Here is a 22725-nt window from a genome sequence, read left to right as displayed (position 1 = left end):
GATCATTTCAAATATATGTATACTTGCACGATAATTATTTTAGAATCCAGTTTTATATGCTAATTTTTCATCGATGACCAGTGGGAGGCTAATTATCCTGCCCAAATATTAGCTTTTTCTTCAACAATACAAATCAAATTTCTTTTTTACTCAATAATACAGTAATTTTCACAACTTACTAAAGCATTTACGTTAGACTACATCCAAAATGTCCCATCATTGTGATGGATTCTTAGTGTTATATAACTCGATGAGTCTGTCTGCTTCACGAAAACCAGTGTCTATCGCTCCGTCAACACTTGCCCAGCGTTGACTATTGGTGGCCTCTCCTGCGAACATGACTATCTGGAAGAGAAACAAACTATTTCAGAGGCACAAATCGTGCACTTGTTAGCAGCTGTTTCAACGTACGGTTGTTTAAAATTTATGATGGAAATTAAAAATATCTGCATACATTTGTTCGATCTTTACAAGTACAAGGTCATTTTATACTCACTGGCTTGCCATCAACTAGTAATGGGGCTGCTAATTCATTCGCCCAAACACCAGATCTCTGAGATTCCACACTTCTGAAACTGTACGCTCCTCGGAAATGTTTGTTGTTACTCCAATTAGTCCTAAAATGTATTGAAAATATTAGTTTGTGTGACTCGACCACACAATATATACATCTATATTTAAATCATAGTGACTTTGACATTTAGTTAAACAGTGACAACTTTCATGAACGGCAGAACTGACTCACCGCAAATACGCAGTTGGTCTTGTGATATTGTACGAGTTTCCAAAAAACTTATTGAGCAAAGTAAATGCTTCGTTAAAAGCTTGATTTTCAGGCAAGGCTTCCATGTATCTAGCTCCTGCTCCGTTGATCCAAGCACATAACATTCGTGGTCTATGGGCTACCGTGAAAAACCCAATCAAATCCAGCAACCATTTCTTACTTGTCTGTAACAACATTTATGCAATATTCAATACCAAATAAAAACATTTTAGTATTCTATATCAGCTGAATAATTGCACAAATCTAGTCACAAAAAAAGCTCATAAAACTTACCGACGTATTCTGACACTAGCTTAAGAGAGTAATACATTGCGAGAAGTGGGTTTTATATAATGAACTATACATTGCAAAGATTCTTTACTACGTACATCGTTTTCATACTCTTGCCTGTCCATTTCATCCCACAAAAGAATTAGATCACGATTACTAGACCACCATGGTGCTTCAAAGGAGAGATAAATCTTAGCAGCAGATCCCATCGATAGGCCCTAAAAACAATTAAAGAATTTCAGCTATTTCCTTGCAGTAAATAGCTTCAAGAAATGAAGTAATAGGGCAATATAGCATTATTCACTTTGATAGTTTTCACTTTAGATTCTGGTAATTGCGGTGTAAATAAAGTTTCATATTGTTCCTTCAGTACGCCTAATGATGGTGTTACGATAACGTGATCCGCTGTGTACTTTTGCCCATTGCTCGTTTCGATCAAAACCTTTTTGTCTGTTGCGTTATAATTAACGTTGACCACTTCCGAATTCAACAAGGTGTTGTTCATAATTGGAAGTTCTTCTTCAGGGTTTGGATATTTTTTCTGTAATGTATGTGAAAAAGTTATTGAAAACTTTTAAGAAGGTTCTGCATGCTATACAAGTACGTATTAACAACTGAATATCCTGCAGAATTTTTTTCAGACAGCTAATGTGTTTGAGACGATATTGTGGGGTTGAACACCAATCAATTTCTCTCCACTGAAGTTCTCGATCAAATTCACATAAGTTCAATTAGTTTACCATTAATACGTCAAGTATTGTTCCATATCCCCTGTCTTTCCAGTTGACAATGTTACTTCCAGGGTAGTCTTGATATGCCGTATAGCCTGTTGCAGAAATATCAGTCCAGTTATCTGAACTGTCCGTCGCTATTGTCAAACCCTCAAACATTTTCAGCACCTCCTTAACAAGGGTCTCATTGAATGTTGGGTATTTTTGCAACTCTATATTGAATCTAGGTTTAAAAAAACGATCATAAGGATTCGAAATATCAAATAAATATTACTAAACGAAAATTATTTTAGAGCAATCCGAATATTTACTTTGCTGTAAAAAAATCTGCAATGGAACCATTATTTCCTGCCAGAGCTTCGTTAGCTTCACCAGATACATTCGTGAGCAATGCCATTAAATTTTGGCTGAGGTCAAGGGGTAACCGAACGCCTTTCGAATTATGAATGTCGAATTCCACCCAATTTTTTTCCCCTGAAGCTTCTAAAAGCTCGAGAGGAGCAGCTAACTTGAAAGCTGCATTGCCTGTTTCTCCGTGAACCCATTGACCTCCAAGATCAACCCAGCTTTCATCTGAAAACCATAGAAGTTTCTGAATCTTCGTCTACCAATGCTCAAACACATTCAATGACCGTCTGTCAATAAATTGCAAGTCCGTTTCAACCTGGATTAATACTTACCGAACCATGTAGTATATACCCGTCCACCAATTCTATTCTCAGCTTCTAAAATGATCACATCTTGAAAACCATGTTCGTAAAGCTTTGATGCAGCTGCAATGCCAGAAGCTCCAGCTCCAATTATAACAATCTTTGGTTCCTCCGCTGTCGTAAAATGTAGCAGATATACGAATCCTAGTGCAGCGTAGAGCCACCACATTGTTTTATCACGTTGTATTAAACGAGTTGACTCAAATAATTACTGTAATAAGTACGCAGAGCGGTATCGCTATTTAGTAATATGGTTCTTTTCTTGTCGATGCAGTAGAAGTTCAACAGACGACCGCGATTGATTGAAGAATGTTGTAGAGTTTACGTTCCATAGATAGCACTGTGAATAATTAATAGCCGTAGGGTAAATAAGCGAAATTGTAATTTTACGAGTTGAAAAAAATAGGTCCAAAGATAGCGTTTTAAATAAAATCAGAACTAATAATCACTTGCCCCCTGGCCATTCAGCTTCAATCAATCAAGACTGAACTTTACCCTTTTTGATAAGATTCAGTACATTTTTAAAATCTGTTATCACAGACCTCCTAACTCTCGTTATGTAATCCCTGTACTATTACAAGGGCACTGCTTCTTCACTGCAATATTCTTAACTATCAATCAAATAATTGGCTGCAGCAATGGGTTAACTGAGACTCTTTAGCCTATGATACTGCTGCAAATTGTCTCTTGATTTCATCCAGTTTTCTTTGCATTAATACGGGCTTCTCAAGAATTTGAAAAAGATAAAATGGGAATTTTCGCCAAAGGAGTTACTTCTGATTTGCTAATTGCACAGAATCAAAGTTAAGAATATTCATTGAAGAGGATAAGAAACAATATTTTTGAAGTAATTTGATTGAAAAAAGAAAGTTTGACTCACAATTGGATTCATTTTATTTATGGTCAAAGTACAAACTGTGGATATTATCATCTGCATGTGACGTGACTGAAAAAGTATAGATGAGCAATGTACTATAAGTTTCTACAAACATTGAATCTATTTTTATCCAAATAGTTCAGAGAAAATTGACTGCACGTCATTCTCAAAAGTAAACCAAAGTAAATGTACGCATAATGGATTTGCAAAATACAGATTCGTATTTTGAGGTCATTTTATGGATACGAACAATAAAAATATTGACAGTTGAAAATTTTTAGTTAGATTCCTACAGCATTTTGTTTTCAGAAATTGAGAAATGAGAACACATATATGACTTCGTCAAAAGAAACGAAATTTGGTATATAAATATCACGATATATAAGCCCGATTTGAATGTCAAGAAGATAACTGTTCAAAAATTTAGAAGTTCAGTCATTTGTTACATACAATATATCTTTTTCCCGAGAGCAATGCTGACAGGAAGCTGATAGATAAAAAATCTGAATTGGAGAGCGAATAACCAATTTCTGAGCATACATTTCTATTGAGAGAAATATATGTGCTACATACAAAATATTCTTATCATTTTGACAGATTCTTCGTGTTATATAATTCTATAAGTCTGTCTGCTTCACGAAAACCAGAGTCTATTGCTCCATGAACAGTTGACCAGTGCTGACTATTGGTTGCCTCTCCTGCGAACATGACTATCTGGAAGGAAAACAAACTATTTGAGATACGCCAATTATGCACTTGTTACCAGCTGTTTCAACGTACGTTTGTTTGAAACTCATAATGGAAATTAAAAATATTTGCATACATTTATTTTATCTTTACAAGCACAAGGTCGTTTTATACTCACTGGTTTGCCGTCAAGTAGCAATGGTGCTGCTAATTCATTTGCCCAAACGTCAGCTCTCTCAGATTCCATACTTCTGAAACTGTATGCGCCTCGGAAGTGTTTATTGGTGTTCCAATTAGTCCTAGAATTTATTCAAAAAATTAGTCTGTACATGACTTGAATATGTAATGTATACCCGTAAATATATTTAAATCAAACTGATGTTGAAATTTAATTGTTGATAAAAAATTTTATACAGATCAGTGCAAACAATACTATTTTCATTAGCGATAGAACTAACTTACCGCAAATGCCCAGTAGGTTTGGTGATATTATACGACTTTCCGAAAAATTTATCAAGCAAGGCAAATGCTTCGTCAAAAGCTTGACTTTCAGGTAATGTTTCCATGTATCGGGCTCCGGCTCCGTTAATCCAAGCACGTAATAGTCGTGGTCTGTGCGGTACCACAGTAAAGGAAATCAAATCCAACAACCATTTCTTACTCGGCTATAATAAATTTCATACATGTAACAACAAGTGAATATTCTCCAATATTTTGTATTGGCTGAGACGTTGCACAAGTTTATTCCAAAAGTAGCGTTAGAAACCTTACAATTCCCAACAATTTTCAGTAGTAAGACACAGTATAGTAGTTGATAGAGGAGAGTTAAGAGGTAGGCTTCGTTTGATGAATTACAGATTCTATAAAGTTCTCATTACTTACATCATTCTCATACTCTCGTCTGTCCGTTTCATCCCACAAGAGAACTAAGCTACGGTTGGCGGGCCACCATGGTTCCTTAAAAGCAAAATAAATCTTAGCAGCAGATCCCATCGATAGGCCCTGAAAGCAGTCGAAGAATATTAGCTGTCTCCTTGCAATAAACGGCTTCAAGAAGTGAAATAATTTGGCAATATAGCATTATTCACTTTGATAGTTTTCACTTTAGATTCTGGTAATTGCGGTGTAAATAAAGTTTCGTATTGTTCCTTCAGTACGCCTAATGATGGTGTTACGATAACGTGATCCGCCGTGTACTTTTGCCCATTGTTCGTTTCAATCAAAACCTTTTTGTCTGTTGCGTTATAATTAACGTTGACCACTTCCGAATTCAACAAGGTGTTGTTCATAATTGGAAGTTCTTCTTCAGGGTTTGGATATTTTTTCTGGAATGTATATGAAAAAGTTATTGAAAACCATCGTAAAGTTTATAAATGCTTTACAAGTATACCTATATTTTGAACTCAATATCTTGCAAAATTTTGCTGTTGAAACTGTTTTAATTCAAATGATATGATAGGGTTGAAAGTCAACCAATCCATCTTTCTTTGTAGAATCAGTCAAATACATGTAATCGCAATCGGTTTACCATTAATATATCAAGTATAGTTCCATATCCTCTGTCCTTCCAGTTGACGATTTCACTTCCCGGGCAATCCGCATATCCAACAAAGTTTTTCGCCGAAATATTATTCCAGTTATCCGCACTGTCTGTCGATATTGTTAAACCCTCAAACATCTTTATTAACCCCTTCACAACGGTCTCATTGAATGTTTGGTATTTTAGCAGCTCCCTACTAAATCTAGGTAAAAAAAAAACAAAAACCACACAACGATGAGGATAGATAATATCAAATAATCTCCAAATCTGATTCAAAATTATTCTACAGTACTGCAAACATTTACTCTGGTGCAAAAAAATCTCCCATAGAGCCGTTGTTTCCCTCCAAGGCTTTCTCTGCAATAGCTGATACATTCAAATACAATTCAAGTAAATCATCAGCAATATCCACAGGGAGCTGTGAACCTTTCGAATCATGAATGTTGAAATCAAGCCCGCCGTTTCCATCTGGAACTTCCAAAAGCCCAAGTGGCGAAGCTATTTGAAAGACTATGTTACCTGTTTCTCCATGAACAGATTGACCACCAAGGTCTACCCAGCTTTCATCTGAAAACAGTCAATTCTTCAATTTTTATCCTTCCAATATTGTTTCACATCAATCAATACGGCTCAATTATAAGTTAATTTAACGTTTAACAAATACTTACCGAACCATGTGGTGTATACTCTACCACCAATTCTACTCTCAGCTTCCAAAATGGTGAGATTATGGAAACCATGTTCGTAAAGCTTTGATGCAGCTGCTATACCAGCAGGACCGGCACCAATGATAATAATCTTTGGTTGATCTCCTAGCGTTAAATGTATTAGACATACAATTAGTGCTACATTATAGAGCCGATGTATAATCACATTGCCCATTTTTCGAATAATAAAATGGGGAAAGTGATTCAAAATTACAACCAAATACAGTCCAACAATTTATTATTAGCATCTACTTATGTTGCTCTTTTGTTACACGTATTCAGATTTCTAGTTCTCAACAGACTATCACCGACAAATCAGAGAACAGTGTCAGCTGCACATTTACAGTAAAACTCCCGCTGTTGACGTTTTCATCGTTGTAATTCCATTATGCCTCGAAACACAGCAGTGGGGTTGAAACGATAACCTTGTTCAGAGGAATAGTTGGGGGCAGGCATTTTTTTAAAAAGTCTTAGTGAGAAAGATACCCGAGTCAAGATTGCCCACATCACATGTTACATAACATCAAGTCTAAGGTCGAAGATTATGAATATGAGTGTTTCATCTTTGTAATTGCTCAGCAGAATATCAATATTTTTGACATGTGAAGATAAGGTTTGAATATGCCGCTACAGAAATTGAACACATTTTATAGTACTCGACTAGAATACGTGTATGTGTATGCATAGTCCTCAAATTAGGTTGAATTATTCCGAAATTTGCTAATAGTCATTATTTATCAAGTGGAATTAAACGAGTAACGAACAAAGTATCTCTAGTCCAATTGGTATTGAATGATATTGTTCTATTTTTCTTATGGTAGAATTTGCACGCTTCCAACAAATTCGCCGTAATTAATCAGTGTTTGTTATGAAGTCAACTAATACCTAATGATACGGCAGAAAATTCGGATCGTAAGGTATGCAAGCCACAATAATAGAAAGTACGTTCGACTCCTACTTTGCATTGCGCGTGAAAGATGGCTTCAAAGATTGCATTTGAAATCAAACAGTTGGTGGTAACTTAATCTTTCTACATTGACCTTCAAAGACTGAATCCAGCACTTCATTTCATTTAATTAGAATTCAATGTGTTATTAGAATTTGCTACGTCTGACTCGACGATACTTGTTCATTACTCTCGGCACCGCGTGAGCCAGGTTTATCTGAGAAATAATTGGCAGTAGTAATTGGCATATTGAGATTCCTCGGCATATGACGCTGTGACAAATTCCCATTTAACCTGTTCGAGCTTTGTATTGATAGTTACCGCTTCCTATAAGAAATCAGGATAAGTATAACAGCAAATTACCATAGGGGAAAACTAATTATAATTTCCTGATGAAACGGAGCCAACGTCTGGAATATTTGAATATTTCTTACAGAGGAGAAGATTTTTTTTTAGGCAAATTCATAAAAAATAAAAATCCTTGTTTACAATCAAGGTAAAATCATTTATTTGAAAAGTACAAATTATTTACAATATCTGCGTCTAATGTGACTAAAAGCAGGATATGTGAGGTTGTATAATATAAGCTTTTACGTACATTGAGTATTTTTTATTTATTTTTTAATAGAGAGACAATTAGCTGCGCGTCGCTTGCACGCCTAAATCAAAGTACATGAATGAATAATGAAGTTAAAAATTAAAAAACTTGACAATGAATTGCCAGATCACTACTTAATGTTAAACTTTAATCAGTGCGATTTGTCTTCATTGTTCAATAGAAGTTAATATGATGCGAGATTTAATGTTTTGAGATCGTTTTGTAGTTTCAGATAAAAAAATTATAACAGTTCGGTTTTTTTTCCATCGAATTTAGATTAACATGGCAATTTGTCTTAAACAACTATAAATGCAGCTTACAAAGAAAAACAAAACTATAACTAGGTATGTTATATTTAGTTCTGTTAAAATGTTAAGAAAATAGTTGCCAATAAATTTGGAAGTTTTGTTATTTGTTATATACAATATATCTTTTTCTGGAAATAAATACATACAGAAGAGAAATTGAAAAACATTTAGTAAAAAAAAAAAAAACTAGCAGAAAATTGGCAAACAAGTCAATACAATTGGTACATGATACAAAAAGTCTCTTGAAATATAATGTTTATAAATAATACTATGATTTTCAATCGTAGAATCACACATCGATTTCTTACCAATGTTGTGGCACATTATTGGAAGATTCTTCAGATAATATACAAGGTTCATTTTTCAAGTTGTCTGTATATGATATCAGTGCAGGAAATACTAGGTCTTAAAATCTAATTCCCCAAGACTTAAAAAAGGCGAACTAGTTTTCCATGAATGATAGTTCAGAGTGAAATTCGTATTTGAATCATTGATTATCTTAAACGTATTTACGAAACCCAGGCAGAGTATCGTATTGAATTTGCAACCAATAGAAACCATCGATTTAACTAATCACAACACTTTTTACGTATTCACAGTTTCAATACTATGAAGTTTAATAAAATTTGAATATGACAGATTCCAAAGAATCTAATTAACGGCATTTCATTCTTTTGCATATAATTGAGGCACATTAATATTTTGGAACAACATATTAACTACTTTTGAAAATATATTTGGCTACATATCAAGCAATAATTTATCACATTCACTTCCTGCACTAAATTGTTTCCATTAATTGTTTAATCTCCAAAATTTAACCGTCATCTTCATCAAACTCTAAACGCTCGTTTCCTTTTTGATGTTTCCCGAGAGTGAAGAATTTTCAGAGTATACTTCATCGTCGGTATTCGAAATGACGTAGCCTTGACCATTTCTATAATCGCCCTCTTTCTCACAAACCTTTGTGCTATCCTTTGCTTGTGAAGACCTCAAGACGTCAGAAGATATTGAGTTGTCAAGAAATGTCAAATCATTGAGGGAATTGAATTCCTTCCCCAAATAGTCTTGCCCTTTATGCTGTGACCTACGCAGGCTACTTCTCTCATCTAAGTTGTGCTGACGCAGATGTGTCAAAGGTCTGAACTCATGTTCGTTGGTTACATTCATCAAAGAAGTAGCGTAAGTCTGTCCATCTTGGTCTTGTGTATAAGTATTTTCGCTTGTCAAGCTATTTTCCTCAACAAGAGATTGCTGCGATCTGTCGATCATCTGTTGAGAATTATGAACTTGATCATACAGATGAGAACTAGTGAGACTTTGTAGATCCATCAATGAAGGTCTAGAGTATTCATTCTCGCAACGTCTGGAACTTGTTGTGGAAGCGATGTCGTTTAATGATCTCCGATAATTTCTTGCCTCGATAAGATGATCTATTGGCAAGCAATACAAGCTGTTTGAATAGGATAATTTTTTTGGCATTTCAAATTGGGAGTTAATGTGATGTTCGTCCAAGTCGCTCATTTCATTAGCACTCGAGCAATGAAAATTTTGATCTGTTTGTTCAGGTGTTTCGCCAATTTCAGGTAGATTGTGATCGCTCCGTTCGCTCGTTAGCTGTATAGATTCAATTTCTGAACTATATTCTAGGCTACACTGCTGAGAGACGTTTCTCAGGTGTTTTTCCGTCTCGACTTTGCTTTCACCGTCAGAATTGTTCAAACTGGTATTTGTGTATAGCTGTTTATGTCGAGAACTGTTTCGAGGTGAAATTGCTCCACTGTCAAAATCACTGTTTAATCTTTTTGTATTTTGTATAAAATTTTCTTGTCCGATGATAAAGCGCATTGGCATATTACGTTCTTCCGAAACACTGCCACCGCTATCGGACAGAATGTTGACGTTTTTGATGCCATTTACTGGATTCACCTCAACGTGAATATTCGTGTTATTCACTTTGGCACTCGTACTGAATATATTTTTTTCAATATTAGATTCTAACCTGGTAGGTCTTGGTACAGAAATACAACTGCCACCGTCGCTAGTAGCACCTCCATCACCCTGTTTTCTGGGACCCAAATTATTATTCTTCATATGCCTTCTTTGCTTTTTAAAGAACTTTCGTGCCACGCCGCTTTGGTGAGGGTTGTAAAACATCTCTACCGATGCCAGGGTTGGCTCAGTGTATGTAGTCACTGAATTGTTAGACCTGTATTGTTGCCTGTGTAGGACAACTAAATTAACGTTAGCTATCTTAGCGGCAGTCGTGGCATCCATTGCGTTGAGATCAACAGCTCTTGTCAAGTTTGAATTACGAGATTTATTTGTATGCCTCGATGAGTTATTTGAATTAGTGTCCGATATTACTTGAGTAGCTTGAGAATTAGATACCGGGGCTAATGATTGTACTAGCGGCTGAGTCGGTATCACCGGATGAGTGTCGGATACACTTCTAGTCCTGCAACACCTGTTCTTTTTCTTTTTAAGCCAGCAACGCATTCTTAGCCACTGAAATCGCACATCACTCCGAGCTATGCCATAAAAGAAGAGAATAAATAATCCTAAGCTACTGGCTGAAATTGCATACATAATACTAAGTATAGTTTTTTCGTGAGTTATGTAAGGAATCAGAGGCCTTGTTAGAGCAGAAGCAGCCAAGAGCCACGTAATTAAATATAAAATTAAAACTACTACTTGTCCCTTGAGCTGTGTTATTTGAGAATGCTCCAAATCTTCAACTTCGGAAGACACTGTTTGCGTACTATGCAGACTATTTCTGTCGCCTGGAGCGTTTACGTTTGGTTCAAGTAATTCTAAGTCCATATTTTCAGTGGCTTGAGTACCTTCGGATAGTTGAGCATTCAAATCAATATTTCTGATTGCGCATCGTATTAACAGGTGAAATATTATCAGATAAATTACTAAAATTAATGCAGGAACAAACAAAGCTGCTAGCGCTGGGCCAGAGGATAAAAAGCAATGATTATAACTCGCGTATTCCCGCAGGTTTATGGCTCCCGAGATTCCACAAATTATGAGCGCGATTCCCCATCCGACCAAGTAAAGACCGAGCAAGGGTTTCTGTATCGGTTGATCCGGCAGCTCGTCTTCTGGTATAACATCCACATCAGATTTCGACAGTCTTTTATACATGTTGCTGGAAACGTATTGCAAACGATCATGAGCTCGTATAGTTGGACAGTAATCTTGAATGACGTTATCGACAGAACAATACATCTTTTCCTTTTTGACTAGTTTAGTGTTTAAGATGCTTACCTAGCAGAAACAGACATCCACAGTAAACTGCACAGGGATAGATAGTGCAGAGTTAATCCTATACTCTGGCAAATGTAAATATTTTCAGTCTGTTGAATCCCGACAGTGTAAAGGAGGCACAAGAGAACCATCGCAACCCATGTATTGACCAAACAGTGTTTCACTTTTTTTGGCATCAGAATTGACGCATGGCAAACCATATAGGTGATACATGCGCATGTCAAGCATATTGTAGCAATGAAACTCCCAACATAAATTGCTGGATGAGAATATCTGAATTTTGCTCTCGCCATGCTACAAATAATCATAAATAATTTCATCTGAGAATCAATTCGTCATTAGTGGAGAATACAAGCGACTTCCAGTCTATGGTGTATTGCGCAAGTATCGAAATGATTCATTTACCTTGCTGTTTCCTCTTTGAGAAAACTGGTATCTTGTAGAAGCCCATAGTATCCTAACCGGTTGCAATGAAACACTATAAGATTATTTACCAGGTACGATAAATGACATCCGTCACTGGTCCATCCTTTGGAATCTCCCGAATCCCAAACTACCGGCCTCGGTTGACTACCGGAATAGTGATAAATCGGTGCTTTTAACGTGACATACACCGGCTCTGTTAGATTAGCTACTTGCACGCCAACTGGAAATTGGTAAAATATTTCCTTCAATTATTTTTGATATTTTTAATTTTTGCAAGCAAGCAGGCAGGAATGGTTTAAAAAGGAAATTTACGAAGCAAATCTTGTTAACATCCTGGTTGGAATTATTCTTGTAACTTACTTAATTTGCTACCGATGACGCAGGATGAAATATCCATGTTACTATCTTCTGTAGCTATTGGAAATAGTCTGTTATCACTGTACATTGAAATCATAAGCTGGTGAGCAACAGTAACATCCAGATGACGCAGCAAGGTTGAAGGTAGCTGGATCGATGCTTCGACAACTTTGTCCTTTGTATTAATCAATGCAGTCTTATTATTGGTAGCGCAGTGTAACAGTCTTGTATCGGAATCTCTTGCTAAGACGCTACTGCTGTACCAAGTACAAGTTAAACCAGTGAAAGTTTCACGTCTTACTCTAAACTCCTCAAGAGCCATATTTTTCTTATGAGATTGTATAGAAGGCGTAAATTCGATCACAGTTTCAACAGCTTTGATTAATCTTGTACACGAGCCATAGTTGACTTCAGCAATTTTTAACATTTCTTTCGGTAACTTCATAACAACGTTCACAATTTCTATGAGGATAGGACAAAGTTCTTTCTCTTGTACTAAAAAATGGAGATAGTTCTCAATTGTCAGTGTTATAAAATTGATTTCTACAGGATCGGTCAATTTTCTGCTATCCATCGTATAGTTCTTGAAACTTTTGGCTGTCTCCAATAGACTACCTTTTGTCAGTGACAAATTGACTTTTGAAAATTGTTCCAGTACTTTCGTTGTGTGAGATACGTATGGACAGGATTCTGTGTTCAGATTTTCCCACTGTCCGGTTTTGTTACAGCGGTACGACGCTTTTAGAGATACTTGCATCGGACCTGATAACCGATTACCTTCGCAAGGTAGTTCTACTTTCCAACCAATCACAGTTCTGGGCCAAGCATAAACGCCTTTGTTGTTTCTAGTAGCTAGTGGAATGAAAAAGTATGTTAAATCAATTTTACCACTCAAAAATTTTATATCTTAAGGCATACGAATTAAAAGCTCTTTGAAATAATAATTCCATCATATTACCTGCTAGTGGACAGTAACGAGTGTTCTCAGAAATGACTATCATATTGATAGTTTTTGATTTGTTTCTGTGCAGAGATACTAATTGACAATTCCATTGACCATTGTGCTCTTCTTTGACTGGAATGATGCTAAGTAAGCTAAGTGGCAAGATAAGAGCTCTGGTTAATAGAAAACTCACCATCTATAGACAGGAGTGAGGAGACATGAGATTGAAATATTTACCTGTCCACTATTCCACTATCTGTCAAATGTCTGTTCTCAATTGTAATATTAGGTAAAGATGTTCGAGGATCTGTATAATTTATATTGTCAACGATATCGGTCGCGTTTGGATTCCATAACCAATTCAACTTGGCTGTTTTATCCTCTGTTATGCCAGGAGCCCGACACTTTAAGTGTATCGAATCACCGGCAAACACCACTTGGTTTTGATCAGGGATCATTTCAATTGTCGGTGTAGCCAACTGGCACTGAATTTCCTCCGAAACTCTTAATTTTTTCATTGGTTGACCCTTCAGATTATCTGGACTGGAACATTTTGGTGTTGGGCTGCGAAGAGTATATAAACATCAATTATTAAACTCCTTGAGCATCGGAAGATTATAAAAACAACAGAATTGTCTAATTACCTTAAGTTAATCGATGAATTCCGGATCCAGTTACTGAACCAGTAAATACCGCAATCGCACACCCATGGGTTACCGGATAAATCCCTAAATAGAATCATAAAAGATTTAACGTCTTTATGTTGTATCTACGATGAAAAGTGTGCTGATAATGAGTAAAAAAAACTTTCCAAGTCTTACAATTGCGTCAAAGAATTGAGCCCATGAAATGTACCATCCTTCAAAGTAGTCAAATCATTTTGATTGAGTTTCCTAGAATACAAAGACATGTAACTACATTTTTTTTGATCCAATAAAATCCAAGAATGACAAAAGTATGAGAATTTAGATTATTTCAAAATTTAAGTATACGAATATTCACATACAGCCAGATCACTTTCGCAAAATGCATAAGGAATTTAGTATTGGTTGAACAAAACAGAGTTGCATACCTAGCAGAAATAAGAGATGCAAAGTAGCTAAAATAAATGAACTTACAGACGATCTAAAACCAGCAAATCATGAAATAAAGTTGTATCCAAGGCGCTTATAATATTCGCTGATAAATCGCTGGTAAAAGAAAGCAAAAAACATACGATTATAATAAAATACATAATATATTATTGCAATGTTGAGAATTCGTTTTACTTACAGCCTTTTGAGTCGAGTCAATTGTCTGAAGGCATGAGTATCAATAGTGGTAATGTTATTCTTACTCAAATCTCTGCAAGAGAAGCAAAAAAAAAACAATGAAAATCTTCACAAACTCTTTTCATATTTAATAATCAATAGGAATTAAAATGACTCACAGTCTTTCAAGACTTTGCAGCCCTCCAAAAGCTTCTTCTTCTAAAAAGGTAATTTTATTCGATGATAAATTCAGGCGGCGCAGGTTGGTTAAATTTCTGAATACTCCAGATTGTATCAGATAGATTTCATTTTTGCTCAGATCTCTGCATTAAAAAGTAAACAGATCTATTTAACAAATTGCTCAATAATTGAAGTGGTTTGAAAATAATTTACTAAGTATTACAGCTGGAAAAGCGCCACGCTAACTGCATTGATGTCAACATCCTTTATATCTTCAATTGCATCGACGCATCTCGCCTTCAACCACTCCGCTTGTGCACCGGTTTTTCTGCATTTACATTTTTGCGGGCAGTCGTAACTACCGATGAATTCAAACGTTTGAAACAAAATCCATAGTAGAAGTACAGCTCTCATTGTCGCGGAGCTCCAAGAGTCTTTATGAAGCTGCGTTCGAAACAACACAAATTTGAAAAAAGAATTTAAATTTTTTAATTATGTAAATAGAAAATTCTCAGCAACGGGATACATTAATTGGAATGAGATTTAAATGTTTTACCATACATTTTCAAAATATGTGATTCGCAAAGAATGAGTTTAAAGTTCAATGAAGGGAAGAAGCGACCAACTAAAGCACAGTGTCATACAACGGCGATAGAGTCTTAAAAATTGAGAAGTAAATCTGACAAAGGGTTTGTTTACGAGTATGGAAAAATGCACTATCTAAGATGAGCATTCACCTATATGCGTGATGCAAGTTATCGAGATAACATTCTAGGATGAAAGTTACAACGGAAGAGGATTTGAAAGCGGCAATCGATGACGCGAAAAAAAAGAAGCGAACGATTGTTGTTTGAGAACTCATTGGTGAAAGGGATGAGCTGATGAGATAGTGACAATAAAATACAAGAATAACAACGAAACTTGTTCGTACCTACATACGGATATCGTCGAGCGTCGTATTATCTCACATCGTGATGAATTTACCGTAATTGAGGCCCTTCGATGAAGTAACTTTTCCACCGACAGCCATGCTAAATAGCGGCATCAATTAATTAAACACGTTACCGTTCGTTACCGGATTATTTCTCATACCAAAACAAGACCAAGGTAAAAATGTACTACATGCCAAGACCCAATTAGCACCGTTGTTGCAGGCTTTCTTTCGTCCCTCGTTTATTGGAAGAGAGTTTCCTGTCTCAAGCTCGACGCCTGCGCCCAATCAAGTTCGATTTTGAGGTTTTTGTCGTTGTTTTTCCTGGAGGGATGAAAGAAAAGCTGCAGCAGACGACAGTAAATTCCTGAGTGAAAGAAGTCGGTCGAAGAATGATCACCGATTTTCTTCACACTGCCGATTATTGATAGAAGTACGACAACGCGATTGAATATGAATTTCAGTAGACGGTTAGCTAATTTATACAAATACAGATCGCTTTGTACGGACGCTAAGGTACATCATCGAACTTCCTAACCTTTGAAAATTTCTCTACGTAACTGGACTAACCTGATAGTATGTAACTTACTTTCCATTCATTTATCGTTTGCCTTAGACCGTTACCTCAGCGCCTAAAGTGAATCTAGAATTACCACAACCGGAGTACGATATTGAATACTTGTGTGATGTGGGTAATCGGAAATATATTGCTGAGAACATAAAGCAAAGAAAAGGTATCGGCGACATTGACAAGGTTCATCAACTGCTTGAAACATCAGCCTCTAGGGAATTGTTGGATATAGAGCTTGGAAAAATACCAAATCAAACAGATCCTCGTGTCTCTGATTATGGGCCAGAGGGGAGAGTTTTAAACACTTGCGGTTCTATGCCTACCTTTAATTACCAGCCGAAAGAGTTTGAGGATCTAGCTAAAAACTTGAAACTTATACGTACAGAAAACTTGGGACAATTATCTGGTTCCAGAAGTTACATGCTTCTCGGGGATCTCGCCGAGCTTGAGGAGGCTTTGGTTTATTACACACTCCGTGAACTCGTCAATAGAAAGTTTCAGGTGATCTCTGTACCTGATATACTGCCTTCGCAGATCATTGAGCGGTGCGGAATGATTGTCGAAGGGACGAGAACGCAGGTCTATTACTTGGATTCTGCTCACGGCCATTGTCAAAGTTTGTCTGGAACTGCGGAGATGGCTATTGCAGGGAAACTTGCTGGTGCTCGATTGTCTCTCGAGCATCTGCCTCTTAAGTATGCAGCTGTCAGCAGGTGCTACCGAGCTGAAGCCTCGAGCATTATTGCAGAGAGAGGATTGTATAGGTAAGCGGTCGATAGATGCGGCAAAATACCGATTCCAATCCAATTTTCATAATCCCGTATCATTCGAAGCATCTTATTGTAGGGTACATCAGTTTACAAAGGTAGAAATGTTTGTTTGCTGCCAACCGCATCAATCCGCCGAGCTTTTAAACGAACTTCAGTCGATTGAAGAAGAATTGTTCAGTAGTTTGGGGATTCATTTCAAAGTCGTAGATATGCCTCCTCACGAATTAGGAGCTCCGGCTTACAGGTATACTTCAAATCGTAATTGTGATTCTATGATAGTTGTGAAAGGGTATAATTTGAATGAATTTCGTAGGAAATTGGACATTGAAGGTTGGATGCCTGGGCGAAAACTTTTTGGTGAATTATCTAGCTGCAGCAACTGCACAGATTATCAATCTCGTAGGCTTGGGATCAAATATGAGACGGCGGATCACAGATTGGAGCACGTTCATACATTGAATGGCACAGCGTGTGCTATACCGAGAATGTTAATTGCTCTTTGTGAAACGCATCAAACTGAAGAAGGAATTATTAAGATACCTGAAAAATTATTACCCTTTATGAAGGGTAAAACTATTATAGAGCAACAGCCTGTTGCGGCTATGAGATTTGCTAAGTACAAACCAAAAATACACTGAATATGTAAAAAAATTGTTTCCAACTACCTCATATCACCTGGTCTTTATTCTTATCGCCTGCTTCGCTTTTCTGCTGCGAATGCAGTATTAAAATTCATCGGTAGTTACGTTATGTCGAAAAATGAATGATACAACCTGAGCTGTGCTTAAGATATGGGGAAAAAAGAAACTGTACACGGGCTGAATTGGCAAAGTAGCAACGTGATTGAAAATCTCCCTCACAATTTTAGTTTGATATTTTATTCACTCAAAATGGACAACGTAGGATTGAACACATGTTCCCAACAGTTTCCCGTTTTCATAATCACATCCAAAATATTGATTGATGCCTCGTATTCCGTCTTACAATACAACATTCACATTGTCCTTGTAACGTTCGTTTACTCAAACAGTAACTGTTAACTGGTATCATTGATGAAGATTTAATTTTACGTATTTGTATTCAATCAGAATTTATTATTTAAAAATGCTGTTAAAGTTCAATGAATCCATTCTACAAGTTCGTATCCGCAGAATGTACAAATTCTATTTTACCAAAACTGCTAAAAATTGTTTTAACTATTTCTATATGTCATGAATTCCGCATACCTCCGCTAATCGAAACAGTATAATTCTTCCCGAAGACTCATATGGGTGTTACCTAGTGAAATTTTTCCATTTAAAAAACGGTTCTCTCGACGATAAAATAAAAAGATAGATTTCCTTGAAATAAGGCTCGGCTTAGGTATTTGAATTCGTAGTTTTTATCCTGCATAACGAGCTTTAAATTAACTACCCTAGATGTTAAAGTACATTTTCCACTATATATCAAAAAAATTTACGCAGTTCTGAATCCTTGGTATATTTGTCATGGCTATGGCGTAGCCGAAGAATGATATGAAATACTTATGCTATTTAAATGGGAAATAATTATTGCATGCGAATATTGAATGAGGATCATTCAAGTAACATCTGAACTAATAGAAGAATCAAAAATCAAGATCACAATCGTTTCCGCCATTTTCATTTTTTTCCGTCTTTACAATCAGGAATTGACCAAAACCCCTGTTATAAAACATCACCTGACAATATATTTTTCTCCAAACTAAACAATACAATTATTGTTATTATACAAAGTAAGACGGGGTACCGAAAATTGTACGCACACAAAGATAATGTCATTTTTTTCAAATACTTTTTTGCTGTTTTTTTTTTTTTTTGTTATTCTGTATATATTTTGTAGCGGAGATATAAAAATGTAACACAAAATATTTCCTCTTAAAGTAATACAATTCAGAAACATTGCGGATTTACAATAGTTCCCCAGGTTAAATTTACCTATTAGTTTATTTTAAGTTCATTCATTTAATTTTCTTTTCTTTTCTAGTATCAACAGTTTATTCCTTTGTTTTGACGCACTGTTGCGGTGATTTTTTACCGCCAATTTTTACGTAAAAAAAAAATTCCCGTCACCGATTAGTTCATCTTCACCGAAGTGTTTCAAGTGTTGAACAGAATACTGACGTGCTGTTTTCTTGCAATGATGTTTCAATTTATCTAAAACAAATGACAAAAAAAAAAAATCATCAAAGATACACCAAAAATGTGAAAACATTCAGCCATAATTGAAGATTTTGGCAGCAATTGAAAGAAAGCTGCTCAATATTTTGGCTGATGAAATATCACGTTTGTTGTTTTTAATTGTGTGATTGAGTTTTTATTGAAAATACCTTCAATCACTTTAATCTTCCTCTTCTCCAGATTCTGACTCTTCTTCGGCACTTTGCAGCCACTCGATGAATTTTTTCATTTGGTCCAAAAACAGCATCTTTCCTTTAACTGAGTGACCCTCCTTGAACCACTTCAAGATCACTTCTTCCGACACTACATCCGCTGAGAACAAAAAGTACAAAGTGACATCGTTAAGCAGTCAAGTAAAAGGGTTTCAGAACTTAACGAATTGGCTTTGTACGACTTTTAATTTGTCCTTAGTGCTATGGAAACTTACTTTTGTAGAAAAGCAAGACGATCTTTTGGAAGACTTTCATAAAGTTCATGTTCTCGTAGCAAAACTCTTGAACCTTTAGTAGCAAAGCTAGTTCAGATCTGGCAGTGGATGTGAATGCACCGAACAGCGGTGTGTAGGTCTTCAAATGCTTCAGCGCTTGTTCGGCAACAAGTTCTTCTTTCTTATTCCATTCGGCTTGACCCATCACTACTCCCCAAATCTGTGAACAGTAACGAGTATTTCAAACCGATACAGTTCCGATGAGACGGTATATAATATTCTTGCGCGTTTTCAAGCACACAAAGTTTAATATGGATAATTTTTAAATTCAGCATACCAATCCGATGACTTCATGTTCAGGGATGCAGCTCTTTACTGCCATGTCTTTGAGGTCAATTACAATGTCCTTGATTGGTCGATTGTCAGCCAAATCGTCGAGTAAAAGTTGCTGTAAATCACGCTTTGCTTCTTGGCTGGCCTGCGCCTTGTGTAACTTGACAATATCAGCTAAACCTGCTGCTTCAAAGGCTGATCTAAAATGTTCTTCTGTCCTTTTATTTGGCGGAACAAATTCCATCAACCTAAGATGACGAAATTATATAAAAATGTGAAACTGTTTTTTGTCACCGACTGATCGTAAAGATCGAAATTTGAAACTTCCTGTTACCCTTTGTTGAAAAACAAGTCTCGGGATTTATGACCGCCTAGTCCATCATTATTATTATCTAGATATTTCTACCGAAATTTAGTGAGTGAACGTTTAAGCATAATTGATTCACCTTCCTTCAATGCCTCCACGCTTAAGGGCAGTCATCAAGCTAGGCAATCCTTTTTCCTGTTTCCAAGTAACACAAACTTCCATCAAAAAGTCGAGAGCCAAGTTGTCTTTGACGAGATGTTCGTTGATTAATACAGAAAGTACTGTTGGTGGACAGGCACCGTTCGAGATCCAGAGTGCAGTCATTCGGGCTAGTTTCACCCTTTCCATTGCTGTAAATCCCTTCATGAAAACCAACACTTTCTTCATCTCTTCTTCGAACATTTTTTCCAAATATTTGTAGCGTCGGGTCAGTTTAATGAAAACCTGTACGACAAGTGAAAATAGGTCCAGGGTAAAGTATCAATTCAATTGGGAGAGCACGACCATTATATAATTGAACTTTAAGAAGATAAAAAAATAAGAACCTGTTCGAAGTTTTTCATGCTCTCCATATCTTCGGGTTGTTCAAATACGCAAGCGGTGGTTTTAACCGGTTTGTCCCCATCTTGCGCAATGGTGCCTCCTGGTACCAAGAGGCCACCCGCAATTAAAATGTCGAAAAGTGCCTCTCCATACCGGCGGTAGTCCAGCTTTGAACCAGCCACATCCAAATACTTGGAAATGGCCTCTAAGTCATTATCAGCCTTTTCCAATCCAAGAAGAATCGCATCTCGAAACCCGGTCGGGTCGTACTTCTCTCTTTCATCTGAATATGAAAGCGGGGAAAAATTGATATTGAATTGACAAATATTGAATGAAAAAGCTTTACATCAATGCCTATTGTAAATTTTTTTTGAAACACGTTATATTTCTCCAAAAACGATTTACCAAGAATCACGTTCAACATTTAACAATATACCAGGATCTTAAGTTTCAAATATATTTGTATTATTTACTTATTAAATTCGTGATTTATTTTTGTTTTGCTAAATCTACAGTGAGTTTTTGTTAATACACTTTTGATAGTGTTCATTCAACAGTATTATTGATGATAGTTTTATACCTCTTTTTCTGGTCTTTATGCGTTGACCTGACAGCACTGGCTTTTCTATTTTCTGACTCATACAATTCCCTTCTGTAATAAAAATAAAAATTCAAAATACCGCGGATACATGTTGGCATTTGGCTTGCTTACGACGAGTTCATGATTGTCAACATAATGAAAATGATGATTAAATTATCGGAGACACAAAGTTACACCTGAAAACAAAAATTTCAATCGAGAATCGTCGCTAAAACTGTCTTACGAAAAGAAAAATTGCACTCTGGGAATATTGGGTTGCATTCATAAGTGCGACGATACAATTTGCAATCGAAGTAAGTTCAGAGAATTGTAATCATCATTATCATATTATCATCATTGATGGAAACCACAACACAATTTTAAGAAAAAAATTACATGTATGCAAAATTAACAGTTATGATTATGAAAGCAAATGAATAGGTGGCGACGAAGAACCTTGAAATGTTGGGTACAGTTCATTGGATAAGAATAGAGGATAAAATTCTTGCGTGGAAAGAGAGTTTGACAAGAGTGAACCAAACAAAGGAGTGGAACAAAATTAGGAAAAGTTAGATTTGCGAATTAACCTTGGTATGACCAGGCGTAAATAACGAAGGTCCGTGTTGGTGAAGGATAAGAAGAAGGGAGAGTGATACGTTGGGATAGAAATTCGCTGAGAATGATAAAGAAGAGAGCGAGTTCATGTATGTTATGATTGCGTGTGCCCCGTGATGCGATATCAATCATTCCTCCACGTTTGGGCCGCCTTTACTTCCGAGGTTAAGGCGCGTCATCATATCCTCGACATCCTCGCCGTTCCGCCTTGTAGGGTTGGCGAAAATATGCGAGGGAAAACAAAGCGAGTAATTCACGAATTCTGATTGTGGTTTGACTTACTTTAATGCACGTAAAAACTTCGAACAGCCCCTTTCCAGGCTTGTGAGGTGTTTCAAGGAGGACTGCGTAAGTTGGGGTCAGCGAAATGGGAACAGGGTGTCCAATAACAGGCTACGTGTGGTGTGACCGGAAATCAAAACAACGAATGTACTATCGCTTAAAACGGGCTCGGTTCCTGCATTGCAGTTTTATCATCAAGTGAAATGAGGAAATATGTTAAGAAAAGAAATTTATACTCTCGGCATTGATATTATATGTAAAAACAGCCGGGTTCGATGTCAAAAAAAAGTCATCGTCAAATGCCGTCCTCGCGACAGCCAATCATCGCCAGATAGCGCAACTAACAGTTAACAACAATCGTAGACGTTCCAAATTGTTTCCGACCGTCAAGTTCTGCGCGCAGCGCGCGCTAAAATCTTTAATTCAAACTGTGAACATCAGATCTCGGCGGAAACTTTGACCTTCCTATATTAGTTACGGCGATTTTTGAGCCGAAAACTTTTCTGCATATAGAGTAAAGTTGTTCGCTTTTACATGTTTCTTCTTTAAGGTGCTATTCGAAAAATTTGTGACAAATA

At 36.5% G+C, this 22725-nt stretch overlaps 5 protein-coding genes across 9 annotated transcripts; 1 reads left to right on the top strand and 4 right to left on the bottom strand.

The window, feature by feature from the left end:
* Positions 1–2: 2 nt before the first annotated feature.
* On the bottom strand, positions 3–3076 carry LOC107226756 (possible lysine-specific histone demethylase 1). 2 transcript variants are annotated; one of them, XM_046743781.1, is made up of 9 exons: positions 2945–3076; positions 2466–2835; positions 2097–2358; positions 1795–2008; positions 1359–1595; positions 1153–1272; positions 746–948; positions 497–617; positions 3–345 (listed from the first exon to the last, which is right to left on the bottom strand). In XM_046743781.1, exons 2-9 carry the CDS (start codon positions 2662–2664, stop codon positions 217–219), a joined length of 1485 nt encoding a protein of 494 aa, XP_046599737.1. In that variant the 5' UTR covers positions 2665–2835; positions 2945–3076; the 3' UTR covers positions 3–216. The 2 variants fall into 2 exon arrangements, with proteins under 2 accessions (XP_046599737.1, XP_015523152.2); XM_015667666.2 differs by having other exon boundaries at positions 2466–3076.
* Positions 3077–3371: 295 nt separating this feature from the next.
* Positions 3372–6729, bottom strand: LOC107226755 (spermine oxidase). Its single transcript, XM_015667665.2, has 8 exons — positions 6268–6729; positions 5905–6166; positions 5588–5801; positions 5148–5384; positions 4942–5061; positions 4522–4724; positions 4238–4358; positions 3372–4086 (listed from the first exon to the last, which is right to left on the bottom strand). Exons 1-8 carry the CDS (start codon positions 6479–6481, stop codon positions 3958–3960), a joined length of 1500 nt encoding a protein of 499 aa, XP_015523151.2. The 5' UTR covers positions 6482–6729; the 3' UTR covers positions 3372–3957.
* Positions 6730–7847: 1118 nt separating this feature from the next.
* On the bottom strand, positions 7848–16125 carry LOC107226760 (adhesion G protein-coupled receptor A3). Of its 4 annotated transcripts, none has more exons than XM_046743777.1 (13): positions 16111–16125; positions 14814–15034; positions 14590–14733; positions 14433–14504; positions 14279–14350; positions 13982–14053; positions 13805–13888; positions 13398–13724; positions 13176–13312; positions 12221–13069; positions 11840–12080; positions 11435–11728; positions 7848–11315 (listed from the first exon to the last, which is right to left on the bottom strand). In XM_046743777.1, the coding sequence occupies exons 2-13, from the start codon at positions 15002–15004 to the stop codon at positions 8999–9001; spliced, it is 4800 nt and encodes a 1599-aa protein (XP_046599733.1). In that variant the 5' UTR covers positions 15005–15034; positions 16111–16125; the 3' UTR covers positions 7848–8998. The 4 variants fall into 4 exon arrangements, with proteins under 4 accessions (XP_046599733.1, XP_015523158.2, XP_046599732.1 ...); XM_015667672.2 differs by lacking the exon at positions 16111–16125 and adding an exon at positions 15522–15731; XM_046743776.1 differs by lacking the exon at positions 16111–16125 and adding an exon at positions 15526–15731.
* On the top strand, positions 15841–18300 carry LOC107226744 (serine--tRNA ligase, mitochondrial). Its single transcript, XM_015667652.2, has 4 exons — positions 15841–16037; positions 16138–16856; positions 16939–17106; positions 17176–18300. The coding sequence occupies exons 1-4, from the start codon at positions 15975–15977 to the stop codon at positions 17498–17500; spliced, it is 1275 nt and encodes a 424-aa protein (XP_015523138.1). The 5' UTR covers positions 15841–15974; the 3' UTR covers positions 17501–18300.
* A 558-nt stretch (positions 18301–18858) lies between these two features.
* On the bottom strand, positions 18859–22304 carry LOC107226768 (protein krasavietz). Its single transcript, XM_015667680.2, has 8 exons — positions 22148–22304; positions 21251–21322; positions 20673–20953; positions 20267–20571; positions 19825–20068; positions 19488–19707; positions 19210–19372; positions 18859–19036 (listed from the first exon to the last, which is right to left on the bottom strand). Exons 2-7 carry the CDS (start codon positions 21309–21311, stop codon positions 19221–19223), a joined length of 1263 nt encoding a protein of 420 aa, XP_015523166.1. The 5' UTR covers positions 21312–21322; positions 22148–22304; the 3' UTR covers positions 18859–19036; positions 19210–19220.
* Between the last annotated feature and the right edge of the window lie 421 nt (positions 22305–22725).

Source organism: Neodiprion lecontei, chromosome 6, assembly GCF_021901455.1.
Source record: "Neodiprion lecontei isolate iyNeoLeco1 chromosome 6, iyNeoLeco1.1, whole genome shotgun sequence".
In the NCBI taxonomy this organism is placed as follows: domain Eukaryota; kingdom Metazoa; phylum Arthropoda; class Insecta; order Hymenoptera; family Diprionidae; genus Neodiprion; species Neodiprion lecontei.
The sequence above is the reverse complement of the archived record's forward strand: the minus strand, read 5'-3'. Positions and strand labels throughout refer to the sequence as shown.